At 42.7% G+C, this 10,103-nt stretch overlaps 2 protein-coding genes across 2 annotated transcripts; both read right to left on the reverse strand.

The window, feature by feature from the left end:
* Positions 1–234: 234 nt before the first annotated feature.
* On the reverse strand, positions 235–5,612 carry LOC137894366 (cytosolic carboxypeptidase 2-like). Its single transcript, XM_068739847.1, has 18 exons — positions 5,577–5,612; positions 5,040–5,169; positions 4,751–4,924; positions 4,401–4,508; positions 4,121–4,268; positions 3,783–4,038; positions 3,149–3,550; positions 2,850–2,992; positions 2,449–2,608; positions 2,017–2,143; positions 1,834–1,934; positions 1,577–1,689; positions 1,388–1,466; positions 1,161–1,283; positions 1,007–1,084; positions 849–929; positions 328–358; positions 235–239 (listed from the first exon to the last, which is right to left on the reverse strand). Exons 1-18 carry the CDS (start codon positions 5,610–5,612, stop codon positions 235–237), a joined length of 2,295 nt encoding a protein of 764 aa, XP_068595948.1.
* Positions 5,613–6,367: 755 nt separating this feature from the next.
* LOC137894193 (formin-binding protein 4-like) lies at positions 6,368–9,864 on the reverse strand. The gene is made up of 8 exons (XM_068739672.1): positions 9,780–9,864; positions 9,360–9,493; positions 8,265–8,413; positions 7,864–8,156; positions 7,637–7,754; positions 7,187–7,380; positions 6,905–7,062; positions 6,368–6,834 (listed from the first exon to the last, which is right to left on the reverse strand). The coding sequence occupies exons 1-8, from the start codon at positions 9,843–9,845 to the stop codon at positions 6,744–6,746; spliced, it is 1,203 nt and encodes a 400-aa protein (XP_068595773.1). The 5' UTR covers positions 9,846–9,864; the 3' UTR covers positions 6,368–6,743.
* Positions 9,865–10,103: the final 239 nt, after the last annotated feature.

Below are 10,103 nucleotides of genomic sequence, written 5' to 3' on the forward strand. Positions count from 1 at the left end.
CTGTATGTATTCCAGTGAGTACCTTTTTACATTTAATATGTGAACTTAAGGCACCTGAGGAATCTCCTTCCTGTTTTGTCGCGGTTGATTCTGCGTTGGCGATGGAAGACTCCTCAGGCACAAAGCAATGTTCTGAGACCTTGAAAGACTTTCTCTCCCTGTAAAGATGCTGGTTGTTGAACTTGTCCGTCTTGAAACTTGACAGCAAACACTTTGTTGGAACAATATCTGGAATCATCCTGAGATAAATGGCAAAAGAGATAAAAGCGCTGCTCCAGCTCAAGCACAAGTAGCACTTTAATAGGGTGAAGTGTGTTTGAGGTTTACCTGTGGGGCCCGCTGTGGGAATGTGGAAGTCCTGAAAGGGGGAGACGTTGCAGATTTGAAACGACTGAAAGGATGAATCTTTGGACTTTTGAAAATGAATTTAAGTCTTTAAATGGTAAACCTCTGTAGACTTTATAGGAGAGGGAGGAATGACGGGCACAGGGAGACTGTTGCTGTTTGGAATGAATGAAATTTGTTGAAGGCAGAATGAGAGCTCTCAGGTGCAGCAGCTGAGAGGAGCATCTCCGCCGTCCCACGCCCCTCCCTGGGTCATCTGTAAAGAAAATCCAAACTCTGCTACATTGCCCTTACTGTAAAGGGTAGAAATACAAATGTCTTTGCATATTGCATAAAAAAAACAAATGCTGCAAAATACTTTACCAATATGATGATTAGACACTGAGATTGTGAGGACAGATTTGAAAGACAGAAACACCAAAATAAAGGTAACCTGTCTGAGGTGTCAAAGTCGTGTGCGTAGTCAGATATGGACTTGCTTTTGCCCCCCGATGGTGGCATACGGCTGTCATCTTGTCCTGACTGGCCTCCCCAGGGAGAGTAGTGGAAGGAGGGATCACAGCTTTTCTAAAGAGGCCGTTTATCTTCCCAAAGACAAACATATTATTAATAACAAGTCAGGAAATATTCTCAAAACGCATTCGCTCTCTCTATTTTGTACCTGCCATTTTTTCCTGTGTTTTCCATGCGTCTCTCGCATGCTCTCTTGGACTGTGTTATCATGTGGAAAGTTGGACTCCTGCAAGGACCATCAGTTTCATTTAATGCCTGCAATGCATAAACCAGCAAAGGGTGTGTACAGTCGTGTCCCTTACAGTCGGCTGAAGGTTCATTTGCAGGACTTTAGGCTGTGTTTTATTTTTAACTCTGGTGGCCTGCAACGCGTTCCTGTCTTTACGGCTCCTCAAGCGTTTCTTCTTTCCCTTCAATGGAGTTTGCTATGGAGGAGAGCAGGCACATGAGAACAGAGACGATTTTAAAGTGATTTTGTTTTTAAAAAGGAGCCCATTGCATCTTTTCATGAGGATTTATGTCACTGTGCCTCTGGATGGACACTGTGTGGCTGGCTCAGTAAATGAACTGGTAATCCATCAGAATCTGAGCTGTTCGACCCGCTGGTGCTGTGAAACAAATAAGAAATGTTGTCAAGCTGAATGTTATTTCATATCTCTCTCATTTTGCAATTGCATTTATAATAATTAATGATGTTGATGTTGAAATTGTTTCTCACCTGGTTTCCAAGTCAGACACAGAGATTTTGCAGTCAGTGCTCAAATCCTTGCCTATCCGCTCTCTGACCTGTTTTCTCAATATTGCTGTCAGCTCTGTAAGACAGTACGTTGTCTGAAACATAAAACAAGGACACAAAACAAAAACCACAAAAAAAATTATTTATATAACACAGACATCAAATTCAAGCAGTAAAAGGAATTAGTACATATTTCTACATGTCCTACATTCAGTCAGACCGTCTGCCTCAGCTCTCACCTTTGTTGAATCAGGGTCACAATAATCCAGCAGGGTGTCACAAAAGTAAAAGCCAATGGACTTCAGGTCTCGAGTTGTGAAGTGTGTTCCTTTCCTGTCCCCTGACATCCAAACCGATGATAGAGCCTCATAAAAGGGGGATAAAATTCTCCACACAAACAGACTTTGAAAGACTGAACTCACCCAGAGTGGAGCCTCCAAAGGTGGCCTCCATAGTGTAGCTGTTTTTGATGCCAAGTCTCCACATGGTGACTCGTCCTGTTCCCTCTTTGCTCTTCTGCACCCGGAACTTGCAACTCTTAAAGGAGAACTGAGGAAGACGGTGATTCACATAAATGTTGTAGTTAAAATGTTGAGCATGGAAAAATGGAAACAGCAAATAAACAAGTAATTGTCACCACCTCTGGAATAAGAAGGGCTGATATAACAGATAGGAGACTGTTTAACAAGCTTTACCGGTAAACTGCCGGATTACAAGCTATGAAATGGGCCCAGAACAGGCCAAAAACATAAAACATTAAGTAGAACTTGTAAATGCAGTATTTCTAACAAGCCAACAAAACTGCTGAAACCACTATATTGTGAAGACAAAAATCAAAGTAACATAAATTTCACCTTATTAGTGGCATTCTTGCTCATCATTAGTGGATAGATTCTCTCGTGAGGCTTCAGTGAAGCGTTGCCTTGGCTGTTACAACCGTACATGAAGACATTGTTCTTGCGATTGTGGCCATGAAAGTCACAATAAAGAACTACATCTGTCTCAGCCACCAATCTGGAGAAAATACCCCAAGACAGGGACAGTTCATTCTCTTCAGAATAAATTGTATTTCATTTATTCATATTTATTTTATTTTCTATTTAAGGTTAAAAATGATAAATATACAAAGAAGAGATATGAGAGAAAGACGACTGGAAACACTTGATTATGGATAACACATAGATTTGACGTTCTGTACTACATAAATAAATGTTGTGATGTGTTTGCGTGTCTGTTCATGCATGTCCTGTCTCACCTTTCCACCATGTTCCGAGTGTGCCACACACAGGGAAAGGAATCCCTGAGTAATGTCTTGTAATTTCTGTTGAGATCCCTGCCAGCCAGAGAGCAGCGGTAATTACCCACAACCACACCGTCTGGATTCAGCATCGGCACCACCTTAAATAAAAAATTACTTCTTCCAACTGTATGGTATTATAGCATAAACTGCAGGGCAAACACATCAGAATTCAGTCATACAGTATCGCAAACTGAAATACATTGAGAGATTCATTGCATCAATAAAACTGATGTGATGAATTTGAGATCCCTCACTTTAAAGATGAAAGTGTCCCTTAGCAGCTGTGCATCCTCTGAGTCCCCAAGCAGGAAGTCAAGGAGCCCTTCCATCATCCAGGAGCCGTTGGTCTCTCCTGGGTGCACCCTGGCTGTCAGCACCACAACCTTCTTGGTCCTGTTCTCGACCTTTCCTCCACCCCGGGATGATATTGTTACCACATAAACAGCATTCCCCGCCAGACTGTGGCACAACACCCGCAGTTTACAGTACGACACAACCGCTGGGTTGGAGGAAATGCGCTGAAGGTAATGCTGCAGATGTGAGTAGGTGTAGGGGTAGCAGTGGGCCAAGTAGCAGGTGTCTGAATCAGAAGGGAACTGCAGGGTCCAGGTGAGGGAGTACAGGGCAACTGTGTCACTGGTTTTGCTCTTTGAGTTCTAAATAGAGACAAAATGGTTTAAAGAGAAAGCTGCAGATGGAATTTACAATTTGTACTTCCTGGTACAGACCCTAACCCTAATGACTGAATATACTGTCAGCTATTATTTAAAGCAAAGCAAACATTTAGATTTTAGTACAGTGCACTTTCAAACCGTATTACGGAACAAATTATGCTCGAGAACCGAGGTTCCGCTGTACTTTGGTTAGGACCATTTCCATTTCCCATACCTGATTGTCGTTGCGGTAGTACGTGATGTTGGAGCCAGTGCGATGCCATCCGACGCCTTTCTCCTCGGCAGCCCTCTCAGAATAGAGGAGTGGTCTCATACCCTGAGAATACAGGCTGCTGCTCTTCATCAGGTTGATAATAGTGAAGCGGAAGGTCACTCCAGCCTTCGTGTTCCTGACCCTGAAGTAAAACCACTGCGTGTGCTTTTTGGTATACATGTCCGTCTGCAGGGTGAGTTCATAGTCATAGATACCCCTGAACATGGAAAGATGATATGTAGGCATAGACCTGGTGGATTTAAAATGTTTAAAACAACTAATCAGCAGATAGGACTCACACTTGCACAGCCTTCTGCAGATTTCCACTTTCAAAGCGTGACTCAAACTCAAGGGTGAAGTCTGTCTGATTGGCATCATAGGTGGAACTCTTAATGGGTCGCCTGCTTCCTCCAACACGGGAGCAGGAGAAAAAGGGGTGCTTAGTGGCTGCAATAATAAAAGAACAAAAGAAAATCAGCAGCATAAAAAGCACGGGTTTTCCGATTTTCAGAAGAATTTGCTGACATCACTGTGATGATGTAATGCATGTAACACAACACGGTTAGTGTGAGAGGTTACCTTGGTGAATGCAGTATACCACCTTCCCCCGCTCCTCTCCAGCCCCCATGGCTTTCCTCTCATGTCCTGTGGACTGGTAGAAGGGCTCTGGCTCTGGGGGGTCCCACTCTACAACACACACACTGTTATTACCGGCAAAATCAACCACAAAAAGGTCAGACAAAGCATATGCTGTCTATTCTTTTCAATTGAATTAAATGCCAGAACTGATTAGAAAATTATCACATTGTCTCTTATTAATGTTTTATAGAATACCAACACATCTTTAGAATTGTGGTTGTAATACATCCGACATGTTTTTGTTCGACATCAGCGACATATCAAGCAACATACTGCTTTAATGTAATTACCTATGTGATGTACAGTGTCACTGATGACCTCACACTCAATGGGCCAACGGGGACGGGAGATAGACGGGAAGTTAACAAGGTCTGGCGGTGCCTTCAGGCTCAGAACAGGTCGGCCGGCATCAAAGTCTACGAGCAGCTGCCTGGTCCTCAGAGTCTGATTTAAGTTTATAGACACTAATCACACAAGAGACGGGTCTTTACAAACTCAAAAGGTGACAATCTGTTATTTCAAATGAACATTTCAGCAACAGGCTACAAAAGTACAGTATATGCGTGTATCTTATCTTACACAGCTTCCTCCCTGCTGAGTCCTCCTCGTCTTCTTCTGTGTTTGAGTCATTGGTGTCTGATTTTTCCAACTGGTAGGTATTCCACCAATTCCTGATAGCAGAGACAGCCACAGAGGATGCCCTTTCTGCCTGATTGAAAAAAATGTAAGTCATCCTCAATATTGCATTGTGATCACCAAACCAAGACCATAAAGGATTATGGCCTGAATCTACCCAGGTTTGTATCTGGATCAGAACTATGTAATTATCATAATTAAAATATTTCACATCATATCAGACAGTACAAACTCGATTCACAAACACACTAATCTATGCTTTATTTTGTAACCTTTATACTAGAGAGCATACATCGATATCGATACCAGATTTCAGCCAATATTCTCACAAGGTCACAAAACTTATTCTAAACACTTATGGCATCTGAGGAAATCACGGTAGAGATTGATCATGTCATTTTAGCTTGAGATATCCTGAACTGAGATTCTTAGTGAACTTCCAGGGTGAGACAATAAAAGATTATGTTTGACCACACTCACATGGGGGGTCCTGGGGGTGGAAGTCCTCATGTTCATCCTTGGCCTCCCAGCGGATAAAAGAAAAGCGCCTTCTAAAACCTCTTTTGCCTTTCCGAAGTTACGACAAAAATGTGCAATCATCTAGCACGAATATAGATTTATGTTCAGGACGGAGCGCTGGTGTTTCTGAGAACTGAATTACTAACATTGTTAGGAAAACAGACTCAATGTTGTTACCACCATGCCGTAACCTGTCAATTAATATTAATCAATACCTACTGATACCAATTATTGTTACAAATTAGCGCAAGAAGCAAACTCGGCAGCTCGTTCACGAAAAAAGAAAATTTCCCAGGACGTATGACGTTGCCAAGCAACCAGCTTCCTCAACACTGTGGTTGCCATGGAGATGCCGTTCCCGGAATGTGAATCAAGTCGGTAGAAGTCTTTTACTTTTAACAAAAGCTTAAACCTGCTCCGAGTTTAATTTAGCAGTAAGTGATAGTTTTATACCTCAAAAATACCAACCCTAAAGATATATATAAAAAAAAAGGTGCGTGCAAGTTCATTTTGTTTTGCAACCCTGTTAAGCAGAAACTTCAGAATAAAATCAGTTAGTTTTACAGTCCATTGTGCATAATACAGGAATCGCACATTTGTGAGCAAGCATAGATCCACTCGGTTTATGAAGTCAAATATAGACATTACAGCCTTGCTGCTCATTTACGGTGGAGTATACAACCATGTCTGAAATCCAAGTAGACATTCAAATACAATGTGAAGAGCAACTGGAGGCAAGAGGCAGCTTTGGAAAAAACAATTTAATACTTTTACAAAATGTACAAGTTCTGTTACATTGCTTCAAATTCCCAAAAACACGGTTTATCCAATTTTATATACACAGTTGTAAAAAGGCTCAATAAAATATACAATCCCTTCAAATATGGTATGATGGTCATTATTGTTGACTCTTAACAGTGGTACAGTAGTTGTAAATAACTCCAGAAATTTGGCACATTCACAAGAATGAAAATATTCTCCTCTGTCCAATGTAAGGGCTTCAACATGACAGCAACAATAAGGAAACCGAAAGATAATCCAAAAATCTATAAAATAAATCCTAAACTGGAGAATGATGCCATCATGGTAACTATCTTTAAAAAACCACACTGAAAATCAGGCCAAATGTTACGTGTTATTCATCATCTTCCGTTTCTTTACTCGATTGCGCCAGTCTTCAGGCAACACTTCAAAGTTGGCATTCTTTGAAGCTTTTCCTCTGTAGAAAAAAGTAAAAGTTACAAAACAAAGAACCGTGAGACTTAAATGATGAGTTTCTTTCTTCCTACGTCATTAACTGCTGCTGCTTCCACTCTTCGATGCCCTTCTTGTTGAGCTGATCTCTGTCCTCATCACTGGAGCTGCTCTTCTCCTCCTCATCCAGCTCCTTCTGGATGCTCTGCCACTTCTTCACCAGCGAAGGCATTTTGATCTTACTCTTCTTCGACTACAGAGACATTAAATACAATTTGCAAACATTATTTTTTGCTGTACATTTAATCATTACAATAGAAGAAAGGCTTGATGGCGTGGCTTTTCCCAAATATTAAAACAGCAGAAAAATCACTGACCTTGTCCTTTTTCATTTTCTTCGACTTGTCTGTGGGTAGCGCTTTGGCTGCAGGCGGTTCATTTGGCGGCTGGGATGGAGGCAGTGGTGGCTGAGGGGGTAGGGCAGGGACAGGAGGGGGAGGAGGCTCACAGGGGGCCAAAGGGGCAGCAACAGCAGCCATGCCCCAGTAGGCAGTTGCTGCAATAATGGAGGCTGCAGAAACACAGAAAACGTTACTTTACAGACATTCTACTTGGAGTCCTGAAGACATTTGTGTCATTTCACTGGCGTGCCTTTTTCTCCATTTAACTTGTTTTCTGTCTTATTTCTTGTACATTGTTGCTCAGTGAGGAGGTTTTGTGATTATGAGACATCAATCCTCGTATCAAACCACGAATAACAATGCTATCAAGTGATCATTAGATTTTAAGTATCATTAATATATAATGTAACAGTGCTGATATTTTACCTGCATTAACAGCAGGCTGGGTGTACAGAATGGGGCTGCTGCCAATAGTAATGGCTTTACTCAGTTGACCAGCTTTACGTTTCTGACCCCTCCCCAAAGCGCTCGGTGAGTCCGTAATCTATGAGAGTGACAAAAATATAGTTAGCAGCCGCACTCCTGTTGTATTCTGCATTTATTTGTGCAGAATTATCAATATGTACATGAATAAAAGTATGTTAAAACCATACATTTATGATCGTGCCTGGAGGCAATGGAGGCCTCGCACTCGGATCTTCTTCAGTTCCAGGGGCTGGAGGCTCCCCATCATTATCATCATCCATCTCCATCTCCACCTCCATTATCTCGCTATCACTGTCAGGAGGGGGAGGAGGTGGAGGTGGTGATCCTGGTGGGAGAGGAGGCGGGGAGGGGCAGTTGGGAGGTGGAGGGGGGCTATCGGGAAGAGGAGGTTGTGACGGGGACCAGAAGGACGATGTACTGGGCTGAGGGGGAGCCGGTGGTGCAGCAGAAGTAGAACATCCTGTTCAATTTAAAACACACACACACACACAAGCACATAACTATAGGACAACATTTTCTTTAGACAAGTTTGTCTCAGAGGTAGTAGTGGGCAAGACTAAACACTGACCGCTGCTCCCATCAGCAGATGCAGTTTTTGTATCGTCCTGGCCGGCCGTCTGTGCCTGGGTGTCTTCTCTGCCCTTCAAGTCCTCTGTCGGAAAATCCCACTGGGAGATATTTGTCCTGTCGTTCACATAGAAATATCGCCTGTGCTCTCTAAAAAAAAGTGGGACAACAGAGATAGAAGACAAGAGTCTAAGCGACTAAACTGACAACTGGCTGACAGGCTTAATAACCTGGGACAGTGGGGCAAAGTGGGCAGAAGTGTTGTGTGGACGGCTAACTTTAGCCATCCATGGGAGGAGCCAAATTAGTGTGGTTTGGGATGTGGATAGGGAACCCACCTTGGTGTCAAAAACAAATAAAGTAAAACAAATCATCTCTAGGTCCTGAAAGAAGCATACAGCAGCTCACACCGCGGTTGTCATATTTGTTCCATTTTAGACAACCATTCTCTCCCAGACAGAGGAAGACACCAGGAAGCATCGTTATCATCATCGGTCACCCGATAAGCAGCACATCTTCAACTTGTTTTACATCAGAAAACAGAAAGTAAAAAACAGGAAGACATATGAAATAGAGTAGGTCTGACCTGCTGGATTCCCGTCATTGCTCCATCTTCACCTTTTATTTGATGCGTGACACTCCTCGCTTCCAGGGCATCACTCAGTCAGCATTGCATTGCATTCTGGGGGGCGTAGTCCTGAAAAGTGCAAAGCTCTCCCACGCAACCAACCTTTTTACCGCACCCCCAACCCTTCCACTGACTTGACCCATGAAATACCCTCACAACCAAGGGCTCAGTAGTCTGTTACATGGAACGGTGGCTGGTATATTTAACAGGAAGCGGCTGGTCCAGGGTGGATGCTCCCTTACCAGCATGTGCAAGGCAGAGTGCCGGGACTGCATCTCAGAAACCCGAAGAGTCCGTTTCTGTTAAATATTTTGATCCTCTCGAACTGGTTAAGCTTCTCCCAATGTTTCTCAAGTCATGTTACAAAGTCTGCAACCTCAGCAATGAGGGGAGGGTGGCTGTAGTCACATGGTAAGATTGTTTGGGGGACGAGGGAGTTTAGAGATGTGAAAGGTAAGGAGCGCGTACCTGTCCCAGTGGCAGGACCAGCCTTTAGGGGTGGCGTTAAGTTCATAATATTTTATGTGTTCGGCAGCTTCCTGCAACTGGCGGCGAAGATAGGCCCCATTCAGAGCTCCCTCCCTCCAGTCAGCAATACGAGTCTGTGGGGAGAAGAGAAAAACAAAACGAAGGGAACAAAAGAATGAGTCAGAATGAATAGAAAGGGGCAAATAATTGAATTTTGTTTCCAGAATATGAATGAAAGTTTGATGCTATAATGAGATTTTTAAATATTAAGGACATGGCCACATGCAAAATGATAGGAAATTAATAGCATACTAAATTAAGCTTTAAATATTTTAAAGTCCCACTGCGATAGCTCCAACTGAAAGAAAGTGTTAAAATATATATATTTTTAACCAGTTTAGAAACGGAACATCTTCTTACCTCAGTTTGTAGCAGAAGCAACTGAAAGTTGGAGATGGCTTTTTTGTTTATCCCAAGGAACTCCATCTTGCTGGTTAACGTGTTAGCCAGTTGTCCAATCTGAAACTGAATGTTTTAAATCAAACGGATATCTTTCTCCAGCCGTTTCACTGATTCTAGTTAATAATACTGTGGTTAACCACGAGCGATGGTATGAACAGATACAAGCGGCGCTGGGGTGCAAATATTCCCAGATCCTCGAGTTCCACAAAATGCTATTGTTTTTTTCAAACAATGTACCACCGAGTCATTCCCTGCCGTATCATGAATGTATAGTAGTACTGT

This window comes from Brachionichthys hirsutus, chromosome 5 (assembly GCF_040956055.1).
Source record: "Brachionichthys hirsutus isolate HB-005 chromosome 5, CSIRO-AGI_Bhir_v1, whole genome shotgun sequence".
Taxonomy (NCBI): domain Eukaryota; kingdom Metazoa; phylum Chordata; class Actinopteri; order Lophiiformes; family Brachionichthyidae; genus Brachionichthys; species Brachionichthys hirsutus.

What these genes read in the sequence shown, in the direction of transcription:
- LOC137894366 (XM_068739847.1), bottom strand. Translation starts at nt 5,612, where the DNA reads ATGAACATGAGGACTTCCACCCCCAGGACCCCCCAT. An exon ending in CTGCAGAAGGCTGTGCAAGT is followed by an intron (nt 4,039 to 4,120) that starts GTGAGTCCTATC and finishes TTCCATGTTCAG; the next exon opens with GGGTATCTATGACTATGAAC. An exon ending in CTTTGGAGGCTCCACTCTGG is followed by an intron (nt 1,935 to 2,016) that starts GTGAGTTCAGTC and finishes TTTGGATGTCAG; the next exon opens with GGGACAGGAAAGGAACACAC.
- LOC137894193 (XM_068739672.1), bottom strand. Translation starts at nt 9,845, where the DNA reads ATGGAGTTCCTTGGGATAAACAAAAAAGCCATCTCCAACTTTCAGTTG. An exon ending in CCAGCCTGCTGTTAATGCAG is followed by an intron (nt 7,381 to 7,636) that starts GTAAAATATCAG and finishes GTGTTTCTGCAG; the next exon opens with CCTCCATTATTGCAGCAACT. An exon ending in AGAAAATGAAAAAGGACAAG is followed by an intron (nt 7,063 to 7,186) that starts GTCAGTGATTTT and finishes ATGTCTCTGTAG; the next exon opens with TCGAAGAAGAGTAAGATCAA.